A 23358-nucleotide genomic window follows, 5' to 3' on the forward strand; every position below is an offset into this window, starting at 1 on the left:
ATACATTTTTAAATAAAAGGACATATTCTGCTTATGTAAAAACATGCTGATTCCCGGACCGTCCATGAGCTGGATTGAGAAGGCGATTGGGCCGCATCCGGCCCACGGGCCTTAGGTTGCCTACCCCTGGCATAGAGCATGTTACCCTAATCCAACCTCAAGGCTACCAGCACATGGGTCAGAGTGTCAAGACTCTCTCTGTCCAGAAATAATCATAGCTGGTGAACCAGACATAGCTGGTAGTGATGTGACCACAAGGTGTAACATGATTAGATTCACTCGTAGGCAATATTTCTCTATATAAAGTCTGAGCTGCTGAAAGGATTGATTTTATTTCATCATCCATTCATTCAGTTTATTTATACAGCTCAAAGCAGTTATAAAACTAGACAAAAACAACTTTGGAGTCCAACCTATATCCTTTGGTTGCATCCACTTTAAAATTGCCATGCATCAAACATGGAGATTTCTAGTCTTTTCGTTTGGATGGTGGTGGGGGGAACCATAGTCCAGAGAACAGCACTATTATACTTGTTTGTTTGTTTGTTTGTTTGTTTGCATTCCACCTTTTTCCCAGACCAAGACTTAAGCTGTCTTACACAAATTAAAATAACATAGATAAAATTTAACTGTAATAAAATTAAAATGATTTTAAAACAGATATATTAAATTACTGATAATAACAGGCAGTGTAAGACAATCAAATATGCTCTTTCCTTTCTTTATTTCAGATATTGAAAAATATTACTTGGTACTCAGAACGTGTATTAACAGAAATTTCCCTGGGGAGTCTCCTGATACTAGTAGTAATAAGGACTATACAGTACAACATGACGCGAACAAGGGTAAGAACTGTATTTTGGGCTGATTTCACGTAGAACGGAGCTGATCAACTTTAATTGCTAATTCCTCTCCACACCCCTAGACCAGCCCTTCCTAGCACCAGAGACACAGAGACTGTTCACTTTAGTTTGGTGTTGTTATTTTAAAAGCCTTTAGGAATTCCCCCCTCTTTGTTCCTCACCTGCCATGTTTAGAAAAGGGAAGCTGCATTATTGCAAACCTTTTTTAAAAAGTTGTATAAAATAAAAATTAAGGACTGAAGAAGAATAAAAGTTGTTCAGCTTTGTTTCTGACCAGGGTTAAATATATAGTCACACTCTAAAAATATGCAGTGACAATTCCTTAAAAGACCTAAGCATATTGAGCCATGATTGCACAAGCTGTTGCTAAGGCTGACCCCTAAAATCAGAGCACAAGTTGGGTTTGTCTTCATTGCAACTTTGCCTCCGGTAAACGGATGTTAGACTGGTGAGTGATTTCCTTTTGACAGGTCTTGCTGTATACAGAAAGGATAGTTTGATGTGTGTGTTTTTTCCCCTCCTCATCTCCAACAGGACAAATACCTTCATACAAATTGTTTGGCAGCTTTAGCCAATATGTCAGCACAGTTCCGCTCACTTCATCAGTATGCCGCTCAGAGGATCATCAGGTAAATACAAGCCTTTTACAAAATATTTAAACTAGCTTCAACCTAAATTCCGCAGGATAGATACTTGAATTTCCTATTGCTCAGGTTTGAATATTAACCCAGGTAAATTCTGTTCAGCTTCATGAAGTCTAGGTTAAATCTTAAACTGCAATACAGTGTTCTCCATTTATACTTTAGCTGCTTGCTAATGACGTCTGCCTATGCCACCAAAAATGGTTAACTACATCAAATAGGTGGCCAAAAGGCTGCTCCATAAGGGTGAATGGGGCTCTACCCACCAGTCACAGGGCTTACCCAAATTTACCTTTTGCCCCGCATTTTCTAGGCACAGGTCTCTGCTTTCCTGGTTTGTGTATGAATGGTTTTTTCCCTTGCCGCTTTTGCTAGGAAAACCTGAGCTTTACCGCTGAATTGGAGCAAATGGCAATTCAAGTTTTTTCAGATTGCAGTTTGCTTTGATTCGAGCAGTAAAGAGTGGGTTTTCACAGGGAAAGCAGCAGATCTGGGGCACGCTTGGACACCTAGAAAGCCCAGACCTGTGCTGATAAATGTGCAGCAAAGGTAAGTGTGGAAGAGCCCTGATTGTCTTCTTACTTGCATGCCGTCCAGTGGGGGGCCATACCTGTCATCTTCCTCCTCCATCTCCGTGTTGCTCTTGTAGACCACAGCAGGGAGGAGATTGGGGACAGGCGGACTAGAATTAGTTTTCTGTGGCTCCCATTGGCTCAGGCACCACCTCTTCTTTGCCTCCCTTCTGCCCTACCACTCCCAATGGGCAGCCGCTGCCACTGGCAAACACTAATATTGCCTGTTACTGCTGACACACTAGGGAAAGTGCTGTGTAATCTGTTTAGTGAATGGCATGGGACAAATAAATATACTGGTGTGTTAGACCAGTATGATTATTATAGATTCTTGTGAAGTCATGGTCCCTCAATAGCAGAGGTCACTATGTAATATAAACAGCCTCTCCTGTATCTTGTACTTCTTTCCATTTTTGATGGCACAGCAGAACTTCTGCTTGAATCTGAGCTCTGTTGTCCCAAAATCTTCCAAATCAACAACTTCCCTGCTAGTCATTTTGCCCTCATTGTACTTTCTGGGGCTTTCCTTGGGACCAGTTGTGACCCAGAATTCCTTCAAGGACGTTTGTTACATTATGAGCTGATCCCTTAGATTCTGTAGTTTTTCTTGTGTTTAATTTTGCTTGGTTTTAAGTGTGACTTGGGTATTATAATACTTTATTTTTCTCTTGGGAAGGTTTTTACTCTGGAAGGTGAGGACTAAATATTTAAATAAATAAGACTGCAATGCACCCCCGCCCTTTATCTGTCATGCTTGGAGCAGCGGGAGCCTGAAACAGTTCTGCCGGCATCACTTCTTTGGTGTAGAGCTGTCAGATGTTGTTGTGGTTGCTCGAGAGCAAACAGGCAAGACTCCGACCTGTCTTTTCCAGGCTTTCTTCTTAGTGCAAAACTACTTACAGTGAAGAGCGTCACAAGTTCATGTCTGGCTCAGTCGCTAGCAGAATCTGGGAGTGGGAAGTCTTTGTACCTCCCCCAGCATAACAGTCGCTTGACCCCCAACCTTCTCCTCCCCTTCCTGCGCAGAGTGGGCACTGGCAAAGGGGTACTTCCCTTCTCTCCGGCTTGCTCAGGGTCGATGTTGAGGCTCTCCCTAGCTTCCCCTGGTCCTACCACCTCCTCCCCACTGGAGGTGGGGCTTTCCTCCTTGCCAGAGGCGGAACTGCTTCACAAGACTTTCGGAGGTTCCCTATAACACAACTGCCCTTCCACCTCCCGCCTCTGAGCTGATGGCAGTTCCCTGACAAGAGCTCTCCATTCTGCCTGCAGGATTCCCACCAGCAGTAGCTTACATAAAGCAGATGGGGGAGGGGATAAGCTAGCCTGGGATCTACTGATCCCTCTGCATCAGACCCACTCCTGGCCCAACAGCTATGCCAAATTTCTGGGCCTCCCCACCTTCCACTCTGCCCTGTGTGTGTAGTTATGGGTGTGGTAGTGACTCAACTGCTGCCCATTTGGTTTTCAGATTGTTCTGCAATATAGTAGTCATCAAGCTTTCCAGACCTGGGGTCCATCTTCAAACCTAACCTGCATATTGAGGCACCTATTTAAATTTGTTGTTGTTGTTGTTTTTATTATATTAGTTTGTATCTCTTCCTCTCCCCTCTCCCCTTTTTATCCCTCTCTTAAAAATAAATAAATCCTGAAATAGTGATTGGGAGGAGAATGGTGCTGGCCTAGTGGTACAGCAATTACAGCCCATTTTACCTTCAAGCACAGTCTCTTGGTGGATCCTGTTTATTCTAGTTGGAGATTAGTGCTGTAATACAGATCATTCCATGTAAATAGATGTTTCTGACTTTCCAGATTGCTAGTTGTTTCTAGCAGCAGCTCCTGCACAAGTAACCCTTACATGTTATATAAAAGTTAATTCCAATTTAATTTTGAAAGCACTTCATTTTAAGAAAATTGATGATGTGGTGACAAATACTATATTTATTTTCTAAAGCAGCCAATTCAAGAAAATGTGGCTTGGATTATTACCACAAGCATTGCCTTACTTTGAGAGTGGGCTAGGAGAGTGGGCTTTTGAGACACAGAAAATGTGGTCTATAAGCTTTCAGTAGACCTGGTCGTGGAACTGAGCAGCAAGCATATTTGTAGGTAACACATGACTATGATGAATTATTTTAGGTGAAGTAAAATCAGCAAGTGCAACTTTAATTTTATTGCTTTAGGAATTCTCAGCTCAAAATCTACTTAGCCGTACAGCTGACAGAGCACAGACGGCCATAATTCAAGATTCACCAGATGCTCTAGTAATTCCTTCCTTAATGTGAGAAGTAATTCAACTTCTATAGAGGCTTTTTTAAATCCTCCTATGAATACGGACTGCCAATAGTTTTAAATTATGAAGACTATTGTGGATTAAAGGTTGAACTGAGACTTGTCATTTATAGTTCAACCAGGGCCTCAGTAAAATAGAACTTTATGCCACAGAGTAATTGACACATTCTGCGGTCATTAATGTTGACAGATTTGTCAACATTGTCAACGAGCAGTGAAATTAGATGTAACAGATTACTTGGATGGACACTGCCGTTGAATTTAATCATTATCAGAATCATCCTTGATTATGTAAGAGTAAATAGAGTCCCAAACTATAATGCTATTCATAACATGTAGATTGCATTTCATTTTTCAATATTTAAAGAATGTGCTGATGTAGAAAGGCAGATGATTCTATAAAAGGATTATTACCTTGCTAATTGCCTTAGTATAGGCAATCATGTTCATAAGATGGCAAAACAAATAGTTTAGGACTATGGAGGTAAACTAGCTGTTCTGGTAGGTTATTTGCTTGTTTGTTTGTAAGATTTCTTATCCACCCTTCACCATAAGATCCCAGGGTGGATTACAACAATATACTAGAACAAAGCAGTATACATTTAGCAAAAGAGGCAACTCCCACAAAACAAAATAACTGTCAAATTCTGGGGTAAAGAGGTATGTCTGCAACATATAGCAAAAGCTGTGCAATGAAGATGCTCAACGCACCTTTCTGGATACATAGGATATTTTGAGAGCCCATGTGTAGAAAAGTGACACATGCACACTATTGATCTTGGATCCTATTCAATGACTTAATCCAAGAATTTCCAGCTTCAGTTTTACTAGCTGAACCAGGCAGGCGCCTATATTATTTAAAAAGAGAAGAGTTATCACAGAAGCACCATATCTTAAATTTGAACCCAAGTGTAGAATGTCAATTTTGACAGTATGTTTAGGAAATTGAGATCTGTCCCACTAGAAATTGAGTTCTATGCCCACTAGACACTGGGGCACATTTATTTCAGTTCTATAAAGGAGAGAATTAAGAGCTAACAGAACTTTAATTGAGGAACCTGCCCTGTTGGATAGGGGTTTGTCTCAGCTTCGCTTCGAGCCTTGGAGTGACATCACACTAGAAAGTGGAGAGTCACGTTGCTTCATTTTTCAAAGCCTCTGACATGTTGACCGCAGTGAGAAAATCAACAAATGCCTATAACATTTAAGCAAAATTGGGTGAAATTTGCAGGCACAGTAGCACCTTCTGAGGTGGTGAAGCCAGCCAAACCTCTGGCAAATAGGTGTACAGTGAGGGAGTTATGGATAAACAAATATTTTTATCTTCTGCTCAGTTTGCCCCAAAGTTACAGAAAGTGCAAATGTGTTTACGACAGAGCTGAATGTTTTGTTAGTGGGCAAGGCTCTGTGCCTGTGTCCTTGCTTTGTTGTGTGTGTTGTATGGCTCTGTGTTCTTTATTGTGTGACTGAACAGTGCAGTCCTATTCATAATTATCAGAAAGCCTGCTGAGTTTAAAGGGGTTTTCTCCCAGGTAAGTGGTTACCTTAAACATGCATATATACAGTTACCAAACATTACTGTAAAACTTGCCCTGCTGCAAAAACTTTGAGGAATTATTTCAATTTTAATTAACACTATCGTTTCAATTCACTACCAGTGCTTCACCATAAGAGTGAATATTAAATATTAAAACAGTCTAAAACTAACCACAGTCACGAGATTAGGCTGCCTCCCCAAAACATACATCTCAGGTGTTAAAGGCCAGGGTAAAGATTTGCATCTTCAGCATATGACAAAAGCTGTACAATGAAGATGCCAGATTCATCTCTGTAGGGAAGGGAGCTCCACCACTTGGGAGCTGTCGCAGAGAATGCCTGCTCCCATGTTGCCACCCCTAGAAGGGGGTGGAATTACCAAGAGGTGCTGCTTAAATGAGCACAGCCGTTATGTGTGAGATAGCACCTATTCAAAGGGATGCCTGAGAGGCATAAACGAAAGAAGCATATGCCAGTGGTATTAGTAGTAGCGTGATGACCTAGTTCAGCTGTAGTGAATCTTATAAGCTGATTAGCTACCCCGGTTCTGGGAGGTGTCACTGCAATTAGTGGAAAGTATTGTAACAAGATGAGGAGCCTATTCAGATTGAGGGCAGAAGTTTGTATTGGTGAATGATCACAGTGGAAGAAAAGGTCTCCTGAAAAAAACCAATCTACTTTAAATGGATTCTGCATGAGTTATTTTATATAATACCAACCACATCACCCTGCCTTTACATTTGTTACAGCATTAATGGTTCCCCTGTGAACTAAGTCCTGCTATTTAGCTGCCTCGTCAAAATGACAATTGCTTCATGTCCTGGCGTGTGGAACATATGGAGTTAAGGTTTTAGGCTAATAACTATAGTTTCCAGCATGGAAAAACTGTTGAACCCTGGTTAAGCCTGATCGAACCTTCTGGGGATTCAGAAACAGGCACCTGGTAGGATATTAATACACTCATTATCCATCTGGTGCAAGTATCCAACTGTACTGAGTTCTATTAGATTGGTGCTGTGAGCCAGGAGGGCAGGGGGTCACAGGTTAGACAGATTGCCTAGATGGGCGGCTTACCAGCATTGGACTTGGATAGCTACAAAACCTTGTGGAATATTTTCTGGCAAATATCTAGACACTGAGTTCCGCATCTGGCTTTGAAATATGACAGCAACTATGACTTTGGTCTGGACCAGTTGCCAGCGCTTACTTATGCTCTCTGAAATGTATTAATGCTTAACATGCCTGTAATTATTATTTTTTTGTAATTTCCATGTGCCTTAACTTTTTTTACTTAATGGTCACCCTGGGAATGGGACTCAAAAACGCAGGGGCAAGGAAATGCGTTGCCTACCCTAAGAGGAGCCTGATGGAGCAGGCAAATGGCCCATTTAGCCCAGCATCCTGTTCTCACAGTGGCCAGCCAGATGCCTGTGGGGAACCAGCAAACAGAACATGAGCACAAGAGCATTTTCCCCTCCTCTGGTTTCTATCAGCTAGTATGTAGAGACATTTCTGCCTCCAGTTGTGGAGGCAGAGTGTAGCCACCATGGCTAGTAGTTATCAATAGCCCTCTCCTCTGTGAATTTGTCTAATCCTCTTCTAAAACCACAGGGACACGGGTGGCACTGTGGGTTAAACCACAGAGCCTAGGACTTGCCGATCAGAAGGTCGGCGGTTCGAATCCCTGCAACGGGGTGAGCTCCCGTTGCTCGGTCCCTGCTCCTGCCAACCTAGCAGTTCAAAAGCACATCAAAGTGCAAGTAGATAAATAGGTACCCCTCCGGCAGGAAGGTAAACGGCATTTCCGTGCGCTGCTCTGGTTTGCCAGAAGCGGCTTAGTCATGCTGGCCACATGACCCGAAGCTGTACGCTGGCTCCCTCGGCCAGTAAAGCGAGATGAGCGCCGCAACCCCAGAGTCGGTCACGACTGGACCTAATGGTCAGGGGTCCCTTTACCTTTACCTTATAAAATCATCCAAGTTGGTGGCCATCACTGCCTCCTGGGGCAGCGAGTTCCCTAGTTTGACTATGTGCTTCATGAAGAAGTACTTTCTTCCAACATTCAGCTTCAGTGGATGGCCATGAGTTCTATTATTATGAGAGAGGGAGAAAAACTTTTCTCTGTCCACTTTCTCCATGCCATGCATAATTTTGTAAACTTCTGTCATGTCTCCTGTTACCCACCTTTCCCCTAAACTAAAAAGTCCTGAGTGCTGCAACCTTTCTTCAAAAGGGAGTCACTCCGTCCCCTTGATCATTTTGCTTGCCCTTTTCTGAACCTTTTCCAACTCAGCAATACCCTTTTTGAGGTGAGGCAACCACAGTACTCCAAAAGTGGTCACACCATAGATTTGTATAATGGTATATTTTTGTCATTGCTCCTCAGACTACTTGCGTTTTATCTTCTAAACGCTGAAATATCATTTTTTCCATTTGCACTCACTTTATCCTATTCTTTGTTTAGGACCTTTGGCTTTGCCTAATCAGAGTAAGGTCTCTACTCAAACACACTGAGTAAGTTTTTTCAGAGGTTTAAAGCGATACTGGAGAGCCATTATTGTGGTTTGGTCCACTCTGAACAAGCTCTATTCTCTACAGTGAGGTTGTCTCTCCTCCTCTTCCAGGTTTCTGTAGCTATGTAGAAACATTTGCTTTCTAAGTGGTGCCATAAGGGAGAAAGCTACTCCTTTTACCAGTCTACAGAAATGAGTGCTTGTACCCAGCTAGAAGATGTGTTGGGAAGAAGTGATGGAAAGTAGATGAGACCTTGAAATGCAGAATTGCCAGATGAACAGTGGGCCCTTTGCAGAATGATCAGCCACAGCAAATACCAGTGTCTGATCAATTTGCACAGATTGTTGATTTGCAGAGGTCACTGTTAGTCTTAGTACAAACAACTGTAGAAAGCAAGTCCTTTAATTCCACTGTAGTGTTTCTGTATTACCAAACATGTGTCTAGCCAAAGGATAAAAATAATACTAAATTTTGATAATATTGTTTCCTAAGCTGCTCTGGCTACTTGCCCTCCAAATAACTGGTACATCTGGGTGATTAATTTTTTTATGTGCTTTGTTCTTGCCTGTTGATACTGTAAAAATAACTTCCCCTCAGCTCTCTTTTTACATTTCCTTAACATGGTTCAGCAGTTCTTTGTCTGGACGTAATCTATAAATCTTCTTTGGCCTTCCTTTCTATGACACTTGCTTTTTCTGGAGATATAGGTTTGATCCCATATAATCACCTCCTTTTTTGTAAAGCCAAGACTCAAATTTTATTTTAATAGGGTTAATAGATAAGATGTTTTTCATTTCTCACTTCCTTCCTTTTTCTTTAATATCTGTAGCATTTAACATTGGCAATCTTCCATGGATAGAAGATTGGACCAATTGTTCTTACGGAATATTCTGCACATAGGTTTTTGTAACCTATAAGTATAAATTCTTTCATCTAAAATTTAATTTGTGTGCTGTCCAGTTCAAACCACAAACACTATTTAGATTTGTGTATGCCAGGTTAAATAATAGCATTCCAATGCTCTCTAATATCTGAATCTATCTTTAAATTTGGTGATGTTTAAGGAATTTGGGTTCAGAAAAGTTCCAGTTACAGATAGGTAGCCGTGTTGGTCTGCCATAGTCAAAATGAAAAAATTCCTTCCAGTAGCACCTTAAAGACCAACTAAGTTAGTTCTTGGTATGAGCTTTCGTGTGCATGCACACTTCTTCAGATAACAGTATCTGAAGAAGTGTGCATGCACACGAAAGCTCATACCAAGAACTAACTTAGTTGGTCTTTAAGGTGCTACTGGAAGGAATTTTTTTATTTTGGGTTCAGAAAAGCATAGGTTTTTGCACCTGTAGTCATTTGTTTAATATGTTACAGTGACAGTGCAATTCTGTGCTTCTCTACTTGTAAGTCCTATTGAATTCATTGATCTTTACTCTCTAGTGAGTGCATATAATATTAGTCAAATTTTGGACATTCAGGCTGCAATGTCAGCATTCACGTAAGAGTATTGATAATCTCAAATTAATCTGATGAATGCCTGAAAAGAGATCTGTTTCTCCACTATTTGGACATACGCAAGTAAATGATGACAATGATACTTAGGTGATTGTTAACATCACTTATGTTTGTTTGATTTTTTGAAATATCAATACTATTTGTCTGGGATTTTCAGATAATGCATGTGAGTTTGGTCATTCAGCAAAGAATAAATGGTTAGCCTTTTTTTTGCTAAGTAATGCTGTCATATTTTCAAATGGGACTATGTATTTGTGTCTATTAATTGTGGGCGTCAGAAACATGCAAATTGGATAACAGTCATATTTAAGTTCAGAAGCCCTTGCCTACATTGAAGCAATATTTTATTTAGGCAACTTCCTTAAATTACTCTGTGCTTCCTTCAAGCACCCTGCTATGCTCAGAGTGATAGTAACTAAACAACAATGTGTTTTTAGGACCCACATAAGCATGTGGATGATAGAGGACTCAAAAAACCCATCTTGAGCCAGAGGATTGGGGAGGGGCACATATATATATTTTTCTTTTCAAAAAGCAAGGTATTATTTAAATAGAAGCTGGGATGAATTGATTCTGTAGGATACACCCACTCACCTGCATGCTGAGTACATCTAGGAAACCATGCAAATAATGGCATGTACTAAAGGACCCAACCTGCACACAGAGGTTCTTGACAACTGTCACCAAGTTGCCAATGCCCCCTTTGGGGGAAGGTGATAGAGAAGATGATGGTGCCACAATTGCTGGCACTGTTGGATGAGACTGGTTTTCTGGACCTATTTCCATCCAGGCTCAGGCTTAGTTGCGGGTCTGATTCTGTTCTGGCGGAGCATCTCTATTAGGAAAGAAACAGGAGGAATGTGACCCTGTTCGTTCTCCTTGATCTCTCAGAAGCCTTTGTCCTGCTAGATCAGCTCTGTGAATTGGGAGCACTGTTTCACAGTGGTTCTGCTCTTATCTACGGGGCTGATTGTAGAAAGTAACATTGGGTGATTGCCTTCCAGCCTCCTGAGATATGTTCCATGGGGTGCTGCAGAGTACTATATTGTACCCGGTGCTATTCGACATCGATACAAGGCTGTGGGGACTAGTCATTAGGAAATTTGGAGCATGGTGTCATCAAGTATGCGGATGACACACAGCTCTGTTTCTCTGTAACATTGAGTCAGGAGATGCTGTGCAAGTCCTGAACCAGTGCCTAGACTGAGTAATGGTCTAGATGAGTGCCAATAAACAGCAGCTGAATCCCATCAAGACAGTCTCTGTGAGTAGTTCTCCGGTTCTGAGTAGATTCTGGATCGGATTGCACTCGCATCTGAAAGAACAGGAGCATACCTTGAAGATACTGCTTTATTCAGCATTGTCCCTAAAGGTTCAGGGGACTTCATTCTCTAGGAGTGGCTGTGGCTGTTTCAGCTTTTATGCCAGCTATGACCATTCCTAGACAGGGATAGGTTGGTAACAGTTTTCTACACATTGGTAACTTTTAGACTTGGTTATTGTAATGTGCTTTACAAGGGGGTGCCCTTGAATTTGATGGGGAAGCTGCAGCTAATGCAAAACTTTGCTGCATGGTTGCTCTTTGGGGCTACTTATAAACAATATGTGACACTCCCATTAAAAGCACTGTGCTGGTTGCCAATTTGCTACTGGGCTAGATTCAAGCTGGTGTATAAAAGTCCTACACAGTACTGAACCAGAGTAATAGAGAAGCCCCCTACATCTCAGCCCCATTTACTTAGACCTGTGAATGAAGATATGGTGATGGTGCCACATGCCCCTGCAATGAAGCCCACTGTGAGTTCAGCCCAAGCTTTTAGCACTAGTTCTTTGGAATTCTCTTACCCAGATGTTAAGTAAGTGCCAATGTTGTTATATTTTCTCCCTAAGTCTTTGGCAGAACAAACCTTCAGTTATCAGCAGTTGTACGCCCTGGTTTTAAAAAAGATGGTTGTATGCCAGAACTCTGTGCTTCATAAAAGCAATAACCTCATTTCATGCTACAATACTGGCTTGGTTTCACCTTCTAAATCCTCAAAGGATTCGTCTGTAGAATTATAGTATCTGCATGTTAACTGAATCAAAGTACTTGCACATTAGCTGAATCAAGTTGCATTTTGTAGCAGCAGCAAAAACAACAACAACCCCAAAACTTTGTATAACTAGCCATGCCATAATTTTTTGTGCTGTAGAACAGTTCTACTTATATCTAACCATCATTCAGCACCAAGTACATTAAGCAGTGTAATGGGCCACAAAAATAACTTTGCCCTTGCCAGGTAATTTATGGTGTATGTCAGATGGACAAAACACTAATATAGGCAGGATACTTACTTTCTAAAGGAAAAGCAAGGTGATTTGGAGGTATGAGAGTTAACTCCGTAGGAAATGACTGAAAATGGAAGTCCAATAAATTTTGTACCAATTAGGTATCTCTGAGCAGAAATGGAGAATTATGGGTGTCATATTCTAAGCTAACCACATGTTGCTAGGATAAAGTATATCTCTGGGCCAGTATTCCTGTTGCTGCCATTGCTACTGCACAAGATAAGTTATTTATATCACACCTGATAAGGATTGCAAACTTCTGTTTTGCCAGCTGGCCAATTAAGGATCCTAGTGTTTCATGCAAAGAAGTTGCAGTACTGTATACCAGTGTGAAATCATTTTTCTCTTGGCATTTTGTGACAAAGGGGGGACTTGAGAAACCAGGTAATAACAAAATTAGGGACTCTTAAAATCTACATAGAGGGAGAGACAGTGTGGGAATGGTGATAGATTTTCATTGAGGAGACCAAAATTCAAAGCCTCACTCTGCCCTGAGGCTCTGTGGGTAACAATGTAGCCAGTACTCTTCTCCCTGCCTAACCTGCCTTCTTTTATTGTTAATATAAAATGGAATAATTCCATCTACATTTCCGTAAGTTCCTTGGAAGAAGGGTGAGATTAACAATTTCGCTCTTGGTAATGAATCTACAAAGCTGTCTCGTGCTGAGTCAGGCTGTTTGTTGATCTCTCATAGTATGGTTTGCTCTGACTGGCCAAAGCAAATCCAAAGCTTGTGTCTTTATTAACCCTGAGGCTGTTCTAACTGGAGATGCTGATACCCTGGGGGCTTGTGCATTCTTGCATTTGATCTACCATGTGCCTCTACCGCATTTGCATCATGGGACGCAAAACAATAGAGCGTATAGGGCAGAGCTCAGATAGGTTTTGTTAACCTACACACAGGAAGATAAAACTCTGAACACATTGTGAGAGCTAGCCCTAAATGATGAGGTAGAAATAATTTTTTAAAATGAATAATGGTAACCATTACATTTGTAGTTCCCAATGTAGACAGCCCTGGGCAAGGATTCCAGTGGCCAGACCATAGCTTGGCACAAATGTTAGTCTCTCTTCAATCCACATGTCCTTAATCTTACAAACTTCTTTATATTCCCTCTCATGCTTTTCTACAAGCCATATGCTCTCTCTCTCTCTCCCCACCCCCACTGCCTCCGGTCTGAAAAATGTTGTGTTTGGCCTCAAGGAACTGGTTGCATGGTGAAGAACTTGCCCCATCACTGCCAATTATAGGACTTTTTTTATTGCTGCTCCTTTTTGAACATCACCATGGGTTGCTCTCAAAATGTGGGTTACCACAATACAGGGCAAATTGAAAACCTCCACATCTGATCATCACCCACCCTTTGTACATATGTGTGCAATTTGCAAGCATTCTGCACATTAAGTATCTTCTAAAAGTCCCTACTTTCACTGTTGTACTTTACAAAGGCATAAGTCGGGTTACATGTCAACCTGACAACTACGTTTTTAAAAGGAGTGGTTAGGACCAAAAATGTTTTGCATAGCAAACAATATTGTGTGTGTGTGTGTGTGTGTGTGTGTGTGTGTGTGTGGTGGTCTTACAATGCAGCTGAAACAATATGACCTAAATATTATGATCAGGCTTAGTAGGGACTGAGTGGCTCTTGTTTTAAGAGAACTTCACTGAGCTGACACACATGGCATATATTTACTGAAGACTTGCAAATCAAAACCTTAATTTTTATGAGTACAGTTCTATATATGCTACCCTCATGTTTTCTCTCCCCAGCATGCTAACTACTGAAAGACAAGTATTTGAGATTTATTAATAATCATTCTTAACATTTGCATAATGCTTTCAAGCTTTCAAATTCTTCACATGAATTCATTTAATTGTACACCAACTCCATATTGCAGGTGTGGGAAACTGGGGTTAGGTAGACAGTGTGGCTTACAATTTGTGACAGGATTTGAACCGGGGGCTACCTGATTCATCAGCTCATTGTCTTCAGTACTTGAGAGCAGCTTGAATTTCCTGCTGCTACTGACATGCGCTATCTGAGGTCACTATTGTTCAAAAAGGAGAGTACTGCACTGGTTGCATTTACTTCTTTTTTTACACACTAAGTGGAGTTCTTACTCTGGTGGTTTGGAAGCTGCAGTATTACTACTATTTCTCACACCACCTGGTAAAGTGAGAAGCCTGGGGCTGTGCAAGAGGAGCCAGTGCGGCAGCTCCTCTCCACACCAGGGTTAACCCAAGTTGCTTGCCTGTTTCAAGTGGAAAAGCACAACTGATGCTCTTGGCAGGAAATGTGGTCTGTGTGTGACTTGCTTGGCCATGTCATAATGGTCCCCTTACTTTGTCAAGCAAAACTCTTGACTAGGGAGCGGGTGGCGCTGAGGTCTAAACCACAGAGCCTAGGGCTTGCCGATCAGAAGGTCAGCGGTTCGAATCCCCACGACAGGGTGAGCACATCAAAGTGCAAGTAGATAAATAGGTACTGCTCCGGCAGGAAGGTAAACGGCGTTTCCATGAGTTGCTCTGGTTCGCCAGAAGCGGCTTAGTCATGCTGGCCACATGACCCGGAAGCTGTCTGCAGACTAAATCTGGCTCCCTTGGCCTATAGAGCGAAATGAGTGCACAACCTTAGAGTCATCCATGACTGGACCTAACGGTCAGGGGTACCTTTACCTTTACCTAGGGAGCGTCAGAAGAACTTGGCAGGCATCCTTTCCTCTGAGAAGGGGTTGTGGTATTCCACTAATCAACTTAGGTATGTTTTTGCCACTTAGTTCTCTATGTGAGAATTGTAACAATCTTCTCGAATCTTTTCAGAATAAGCACATTGATTACTCAACTGCTCCTCATCTTAGCTGCCTGATAACTGTACTTCTCACCACATTTCAAACAATGACACTTTTTTCTTTAGGCTTCACAGAGCCTTCTCTATTAGAAATTATCATGTTTGAAGGGACCCTTAGTACAAAATTTTTAAATTTTGAGTCTGAGTAGCTCTTCTAACAGTAGTAGTTTGCTTTTCCTCCCAGTATTTATTCATTTATTAAAATGTTTATATCCCACCTATACTCCTAATGGGCTGTCCAAGGCAGCTAACGACAGTTATTTGAAACATAATCCTCTAAAACTTAAAAAGAACACCACAGAACACCAGTGTTATATCCATGAAGGAATAAGAATCATTCCACATTATGTCAAGGATGAAATGTCTACTTGTCAGTGTTGTTAGCTATTGTGGTAAGCATGTATTCTGCTTGTGCCCTGAGTGGCTTGCAAAGGAAAACACATGGCAATAAATAGTGGTTTTTCAGAAAGTACACTTAAAATAGTGAGGCAGCAGCATCAGAATAGAAACAGCACATGGAAATCATATAAACACCTCTCTCGACAAATTGCCCTTTAACACACCAGCTGAATTTAGTGGGAGGGCATTCTGGTGTATGGGTGCTATTACTGAGGAAGCCCAATCCCATATATTGGTCCGCTGAATCTCTAGTGGTGATGGGTCATAGAGTAGGACACCTGCAGTTGATAGCAAAATCAGGAAAGGGTGGTTAGTGATAATGTAGTTCCTGACATAGCCCAGTCCTTGGACATTTAGAGCTTCGAAGGTTACCACTAGCACTTTATCAACTGAGCCAAGAACTAAATAGGCAGCCATGAATCTTCTATAAGATGTACCGTATTTTTCGCTCTATAACACGCACCCGACCATAACACGCATGTAGTTTTTAGAGGAGGAAAATCCGTAGGTATGCCACCCGTAGGCATTACCTCCATAACACGCACAGACATTTCCCCTTACTTTCTAGGAGGAAAAAAGTGAGTGTTATGGTGCAAAAAATACGGTATGTTATGTGGTCTGGGCTCCAGTCAGTATTCTGGAAGCTATACTTCCAGCTGCCTGCAGTTGCCACATTGTCTCTAAAGACAGTGCAATGTAGAGAGAACTGCAGGAATCCTACCTGAATATCACTAGGGCGTCAGTGACCAGTGCTGTACGCAGTTTCACATGAAAAGGTAAACCAGCTGAAGCTGCTTGCAACCAAAAAAAGAGAGGGGGAACCCCAGAGTATTCTAGGAAAGCATTAGGTCCAGGGAGCACTACTAAGTTGTTTACCTGATCCTCAAGAAAATATAACTGAATCCAGAATAGGCTATGCAACCAATCCTTAATTAGCGGAACTCCCACCTTGCAACACAACCATCTTGTCTGGATTAAATTTCAGCTTGCTCACCTTTGTCCATTCCTGTATTGATGCCAGATACTGATTAAGTACCTCTACTGCCTCCTTGGAATCAAGATGGAAAGAGGTAGATTTGAGCATATTGGTGACACTTCAGCAGAAAAGCTATGCATGGATCCCCCCAGCTGTTTCTTGTAGATTTAAACAAGTATGAAAGGTGAGAGAAGGATATAGAAATCCACACTTCAAACAAATGTACCTACTTAACAGAGGTGCTGTAGATCTCAAACATCTTCTCTCTGTATGGCTTTATCCCTTTAAGACTACATGAATACATGTGCTTGAGTAACTGGTGTGTGACTGACAGACTGGTTGCACTTAACTCAGTCTCTGAAAATAGTGGTCCTAATATTTTAAAATTGTTCTCTGGAGATTTTATTTTCATATTGGTTTGGCTGTGCATTTCTTGGATCTTATCTTTGATCTCATGGAGTGGTAGTTCAAAAACATAAAGAATTTTGATACCGCTTTGGTTTTAATAGAACAGATGATAATATTTTATTTTCTAATAACTCTTCAGATTTATACTGCACATAACCCTGGAAAAATTTTATACACTAAGAAGGCGCTAGAGATATTTTATTGGTTTCATTATCTCCAAAAATGGCAGAGTTTCATCCTTAAGTAAGAACAACTGTTTTCAATAGGAAAACTCCAAACCACACTTGTTGATTTCCCAGGCTCCAGTTACCCAGACATTCCAAACGCTAACTTTTTAGATGGTGATATCAAACATTTCAATGCTTTACTGCCACAGAGCTGGGAATTAATTTTACTGTTTGCAAGAGGAAAATGTGTAGCCTGTAGTCTGCTGTTTGTAGCACATGTCTCCTTGCTGCATCCTCTTGGTTGGTTTGGGAGTTAAGAAGAAGAAAATGCTTCTAGGAAAGTGCCTTTTATTCTTTAATAACTTCCTTTTCATAAATTTTAGTAATAAAATGCAGGTATTAAGTACATAATGTTCTTTCAAGAAGCAAGATAATTGGTTGTTTTAAGAAGCCTTGCAGAAAGCCCAGACACATATTGAACCTTGTGTATGAACCCAGCCTATATTTTATTCGTGAGAGAAGTAAAGGGAGAGAGAGAAGTTTTGCAGTCAGGGCAATCCCACCAAGATAAATATGACTTCTTCTGGCTTCAGTGCTGGCTTCTGCATGTCATGAGGGCAGCCAGAGGGGTAGAGCAAAAGACCCAATACGGGCCTTGATTTCTGAGGGTGTGGAGAAGTGTTGCCTGACCGAAACACCAATTTCCATTTAAATTGCTAAACCTAGGGACTAACTTCAACATTCCACTGATTATAGCTCCAAACTCACAAAATATAACTAGGGGGGTGGGGAGCCTAAACTGAAGTTTGGGGCAATCAAATACCGTATTTTTTGCTCTATAAGACTCACTTTTTCCCTCCTAAAAAGTAAGGGGAAATGTGTGTGCGTCTTATGGAGCGAATGCAGGCTGCGCAGCTATCACAGAAGCCAGAACAGCAAGAGGGATTGCTGCTTTCACTGCGCAGCGATCCCTCTTGCTGTTCTGGCTTCTGAGATTCAGAATATTTTTTTCCTTGTTTTCCTCCTCCAAAAACTAGGTGCGTCTTGTGGTCTGGCGCGTCTTATAGAGCGAAACATACGGTATTTTCCATAGCTCTGCCTATGTGATGTGATGCTACTTATTACTGAACTATTTTTATGCCTCCTTTAAGGGTAAAAGTCCTCTTGAGGCAGCTCACAAGATAAAAACATGCAACAAAGCACAATAAATAAAGCTAGTAATAAATCAAAAAGCCTCCAAAACGTCAAGATAATTGACAGAAAAGGGACAGAGAATCCCAGTCCTGTCCCCAACCTCATTACCAGCTCCACTACAACAATGTCCCAACCCCAACCCCAAGTACAGCACTTGGCTTTTCTCCATAGGAATGAATGGCTACCATTCTCCTAGATGGATAAAAGTGTGGGACTATACTTGGAATAAGAGCTGAATTTCTCCCTGGTTATCTCAGATCCTGATGTGAGAAGCAGGTCCTCCTGTACTTGCCTCTCAGCTGTATCCCATGGAACTTAATGGGAGCATTGAGGACCAAGCTGACCTTGTTGGCATAGCCCTGCATTTTTCATCCTGAGAGGCCAGAATCAGCTTGGGCTAAGTCACACAGGGTCAAATGCAGTGCATTTCTTTTCTCCATAATTAGCAGCCAGTCGCTTATGCAGCGGAAGGGCTGTAGCTCAGCGGTAGAGCTGTTCTGGATGCAGAAGGTCCCACGTACAATCCCCAGCATCTTCAGGAAGCGCTAGGACCCACTTTTTCGAAAGACCTGGAGTGCCACTGCCCGGTTAGTATATATTACCTTTGCTAGCCCTATCACTCCAAATGTTTGGGACTATAGCTCCCATCTGATACAGTCTAAAACATCTGGAGAGACACCATGTTGGCAAAGGCTGATGTAGACAATACTGATCTAGATGAACCAGTGATCTGATTTCCTATAAGGCACCTTTCTACATGGATGAAATTAAATGAATACAACTGGGCTGGGATAACAAATGAATGGCATTACTGGGCTGGGAGTTAAAGCTGCTCCCTGAACATGACCTGGCTATTGAGACTTGTGTGCTCCTCCTATCTATATGCAGCCCTCCTTTATCTGAATAGGCCCTCTCTGGATTCTGTTTCTTGGTTGTATTACAGTGTGACAAATCCTGGGAACTGGAAGAGTATGTGTGAGAGAGAGATCAGTTACAACAGAGTCAAATGTCTGAGTGATTTCCCCCAAGAAGCTTCTGTTTGTGCAGCAGGAAGATAGAAGCGGATATACACTGGAAAACAAAACAAAACTCTAGAACTTAAAAGGCAATACTAAGATGATTCACGGACTCTAGGACTCAGCAGCCCCATAACTCCCTAACGGTTGTGGCAAACTGGGTTATTGTTAACTGCTAAGTTTCTAAAAGCTGTTGTGAGAACCTCAAAGCATTCACTCAGCAATGAGCTCAGCCTTTTCGTTCCTCTAGTTGAAGATGGCAGTTTGCGTAAAACCACACAAGCTGTGTGACTGTTCCCATAACATTTTATATTACATCTTGGCACAAGAGCATTTGTCTTCAAGTCTCATGAAAAGGTGGTTTGAATTTTTCCCGAAAAGTAAATCCACAAACATTGGTGTGTTTACACACAACCTCCCTGCCAAAGCCGGCAACCTCCTTTGCGTCACTAATGAAATCATCCTGGGTTGTTGTAGAGACTACCCACCCTCTCTGCCTTTGCAACTTTATTTTTGTTCTCTAACTGCTGCTTTGCTCTTTGACATCTGCCACTGACTTGTTTGGATGTAGCTTTCTTAAAGGAAAATTCCTGTTTCTTTTTCCTCCCCACCCCTTTTCCCTCCCTTTACCCTTGTCTTGCAGTTACACCTGCCGCCACTTGCGGAGATATGTATATGTCTTGGACAAACTATATTTTCCCCACTCCCACTGCTCTACGCTGCAGCATTGCTTCTCAAGCCTCAGTGACAATGGAGAGGAGCTGCTGTCTTTAACTTGTTCTCACATTCTCAGATCTTATGCTTCCAGGTTATTAACCTCTGCTGTCCATTTACTGCATGCTGCATGCACCGTGTGACTGCTCTATGCATGTTGAAGGAAATAAATTGGGGGGGGGGGTTGGTTCTGGATCACCAGTAACTTTTTACTAACAACCCCCCTTTATGTCTCCATAATACATGGGGTACAAATTGCAGATCCAACATGGGTTCACAATAGAAAAGTATAAGCTATATTTTCCATAAGCTGAGCATGGCTTTACTTTGCAAATATTCCATACACAGGATATGTAAATGTTTTAGTAACCTGTGGAGCCCCTAGCATAGCAGAATATTCTGTCCCCAAGTTCATTCTCCGGTCATGGAGGGAGTGGGCCTGTTAGGCCTCACCATCACCATGTGTGAACTGGTACAATGCAGCAGAAAAGCAGTGGTTTACAAATTGTGCTCCGGGGTACCCAGAAAACCTCTGAAAACCTCCAGGGAGTTCCTGAATGGGAAGATGAATCATTGCAGAGAAGTTTGCCTGAACAGGGTTTGCCTATCATGATGTAGAACGAATGCAGACATTTTGACAGATATGGAGCTACTCTTAAAACAGCAGCCCCAGATATATGCTTCTCCTCCCACAATATCTAGGAATACTTTTCCTTGCTCCCATGTTTTGGCTGCCACCTGTAGAGGAAGGGGGAGTCTCTATTTGACACCACATGACGTGGTTGAATCACATTAGACAGCTGCCCCTTTCACAAGTGGAACGGAAGTTGTCCAACCCCGAGTATTCACCCTCTTATTGGTGCCAATAACATCCTGCTCTGTTATGTGAGCAACTGCTGAAGCCAGTGGCGTAGCGTGGGGGGTGCAGGGGGGGGCCGGCCACACCGGGCGCAACATCTGGGGGTTAGGGTTAGGGGGCGCAAATCCACGGGTTAGGGGGCGCAAATTACTTGCCTTGCCCCGGGTGCTGACAACCCACGCTACGCCACTGGCTGAAGCATTGCTGCTCCTTAGCACAAATGGCTGCAAACATGTGGAAAGGGTGGGACTAGGGATACAGCCCTGCTTTCTACAAACGACATGCAACATGTGAAGTGGACTAGTGTGAGAAGAGGGGGAAATAAGATACAAAGCTGCCATTGTTTTACAGTAGCCCCTGCATCATGTTTTCCTTCATTGAACTAGTGGGAAAATACCAGCAGTCACAGCTAGATTTAAGTGGTTAGGCAGATTTAGAACTTGGTTTAGGCTACCAGGTCAAGTTTAACTGCCTCCCTTTTTTCTGGAGCTCCTGGGGTGCATGTTCCAGGAAAGGTGAAGTCGGCGGTGCAGAGATTGATTGAGCAAACCTTGTTGCTTGTTATATATTTTCTCATCCTGCCTCTGGAACTTTTCTGTCTCGTAGTCAAGTCAGGCGTGAGGTAGCGGTGGCATTAGTTGGGATAAAACCCTAACAGCATTTCTGAGTTGCCTCTCCAATTTGTTGAAATGCTGAAGGCAATATACATAGGAGCCTACCCCCAAAGAACAATTTAAATAGTACATTTAATTTCATGCTACACGAGCTTTATACATTCTTTAATGTTTTGTGACCGGTGCCAAAAAATTTGGGGAAACATGGGGAAAATTGCATGACAAAATTTGATCAGAACATGGAGAACATCCAGAATGGAAATAACAGTGTCCTGGCTATGCAAGCATATAATGGTGCAGAGACCATACAGTAAACATAAATAAAACCAGCTTGATTGTCAAGGGAGGAAAATGTGGCATGCAATGTTAAATACTTTTCCACTCTTAGAACAGAAGGAACTATTGAGTAGTCTTCTAACGGAAGATGAGAACCTAGTTTGCGGGAGTGATTTTATTTACTTATTTTCAGAATTTGTATGCCACCCCACAAAAGAGTTCTCTGGGTGGCTTACAGTAAAGGGAATACCAAGCTATTCAGACTAAAAATAAGAGTAGGAAACTTTATTCAAAGAAGCATGCTTAGGAATGAAGGAGCTTGAGGCTTGGATCGGAGGAGTTGCTGCATCAGGAGGCAGAATGAAGACCGCCTCATGCATTTAACTACCTGGGCAGAGGGCAGATCCTGACACAGCTGTGTGCTGTCATAACTGCCAGCCAAAATTCTGGTTTCCACCAAAAGGAAAAGAACAGAGGAAGAAATGATGGTGGGATGGCTAGAAAGAAATCTTTCAATCCATATTTTGATAGGCAGTGCCCAGTATGTGGATGAAGAAGTGATTAAGTGGAGCAACTTTTTCTTCCTGGGCAGTTCCCTGAAGAGCACAGTGTCTTGTAAGACATCCCAAATGTAAACTCTCTTGCTCAGCACATATAGTTATAGCATTAAGATACATGGAAAACAGTTGGATATAAACTTATTTCCGGTATCAAGCATCAGAATTTACCCGAAGGTACTAAAATATCCAAAAATGTCTATATAAATTGAAGGTATAGAACCTTGGGACAGAAATACAAATGAACTGGGCAGTGGAATTTCCCAAAGCCACATGTACTTGAATCGGGCAGATGTACTTGCGAGCGTGAATGAGAAAGAGGACAGAGATGATAAAAGTTTATAACAACCATTCTTACTTTGGATGTCTCCCAGCGAGACTTCCCTCCTGTTTAAGAGCCCAGCATGTTGGGGAGGAGTATCAAAAATGCTTCCCCCCAAAATAGCTACTTTCACGTTATAATTGACTAATGGGAAAGAGTTAACCCTAACCCTCCATTAGCTTGTAAGTAAAACATGGAACATGACAAACCATGCTTACTTCCTGCTGCCTGGTTCCCGCCTTAGTTTATAAAAAGTGAATAACACCAGGAAACGTTTGATAGGAGAGCCAAATGCATCTGCTGATTGCTCACATTCAGAATTTCAGGAACCAGATAAGGTTTCACACCTTCCCTTTCAGTGATGTTATCTTGTGTCGTACGAATAAAAGCATTGCTATGTGTCTTTTGCTTGTGCACTTTTCCGCATTCATTGGATGATCTGTTTTGATCATCAGAGGTAATTAGCCTCTTTGCTTGTTTGATCACAGTAGATGGAATTACTGACATTGTGGTGCATGTACTTGTACGAGGCAGCTCACAGGAAGTTTGCTATAAAATCAGTTGCCTGGGTGCTCTGCATTTTGATACAATTATGTGAAGGGAGAAGGAAGGGTGCAGCAATTCCCCCAACCTTTCAGCTCCCCCTGCCCCGTTCCCCAATCCTCCAGAGTGTGCAACAGACTTTAACAGGAGGGGGGGGTATTGGCAAAAGCCCACCCCAACCTCTTGCTTACACCAGTAGCAGGATCCCCTGA

General features: G+C 42.0%; 1 protein-coding gene across 9 annotated transcripts in view; it reads left to right on the forward strand.

Annotated features, from left to right (window-relative positions):
• Positions 1-23358, forward strand: part of DYM (dymeclin) — a 161324-nt gene that overhangs the window by 69584 nt on the left and 68382 nt on the right. For 5 of the 9 annotated variants that reach the window (XM_083465904.1, XM_083465906.1, XM_083465908.1 and 2 more), the window contains exons 13-14: positions 732-845; positions 1398-1492. In XM_083465904.1, the coding sequence (XP_083322030.1) occupies positions 732-845; positions 1398-1492 (209 nt within the window). Of the gene's footprint in view, positions 1-731; positions 846-1397; positions 1493-19904; positions 20070-23358 lie in introns of all 9 variants that reach the window. The other 4 variants (XM_083465900.1, XM_083465902.1, XM_083465903.1 and 1 more) reach the window with 1 other exon arrangement.

The sequence above is a fragment of the Podarcis liolepis genome (genome assembly GCF_965112155.1).
Source record: "Podarcis liolepis genome assembly, chromosome: 11".
Lineage (NCBI taxonomy): Eukaryota > Metazoa > Chordata > Lepidosauria > Squamata > Lacertidae > Podarcis > Podarcis liolepis.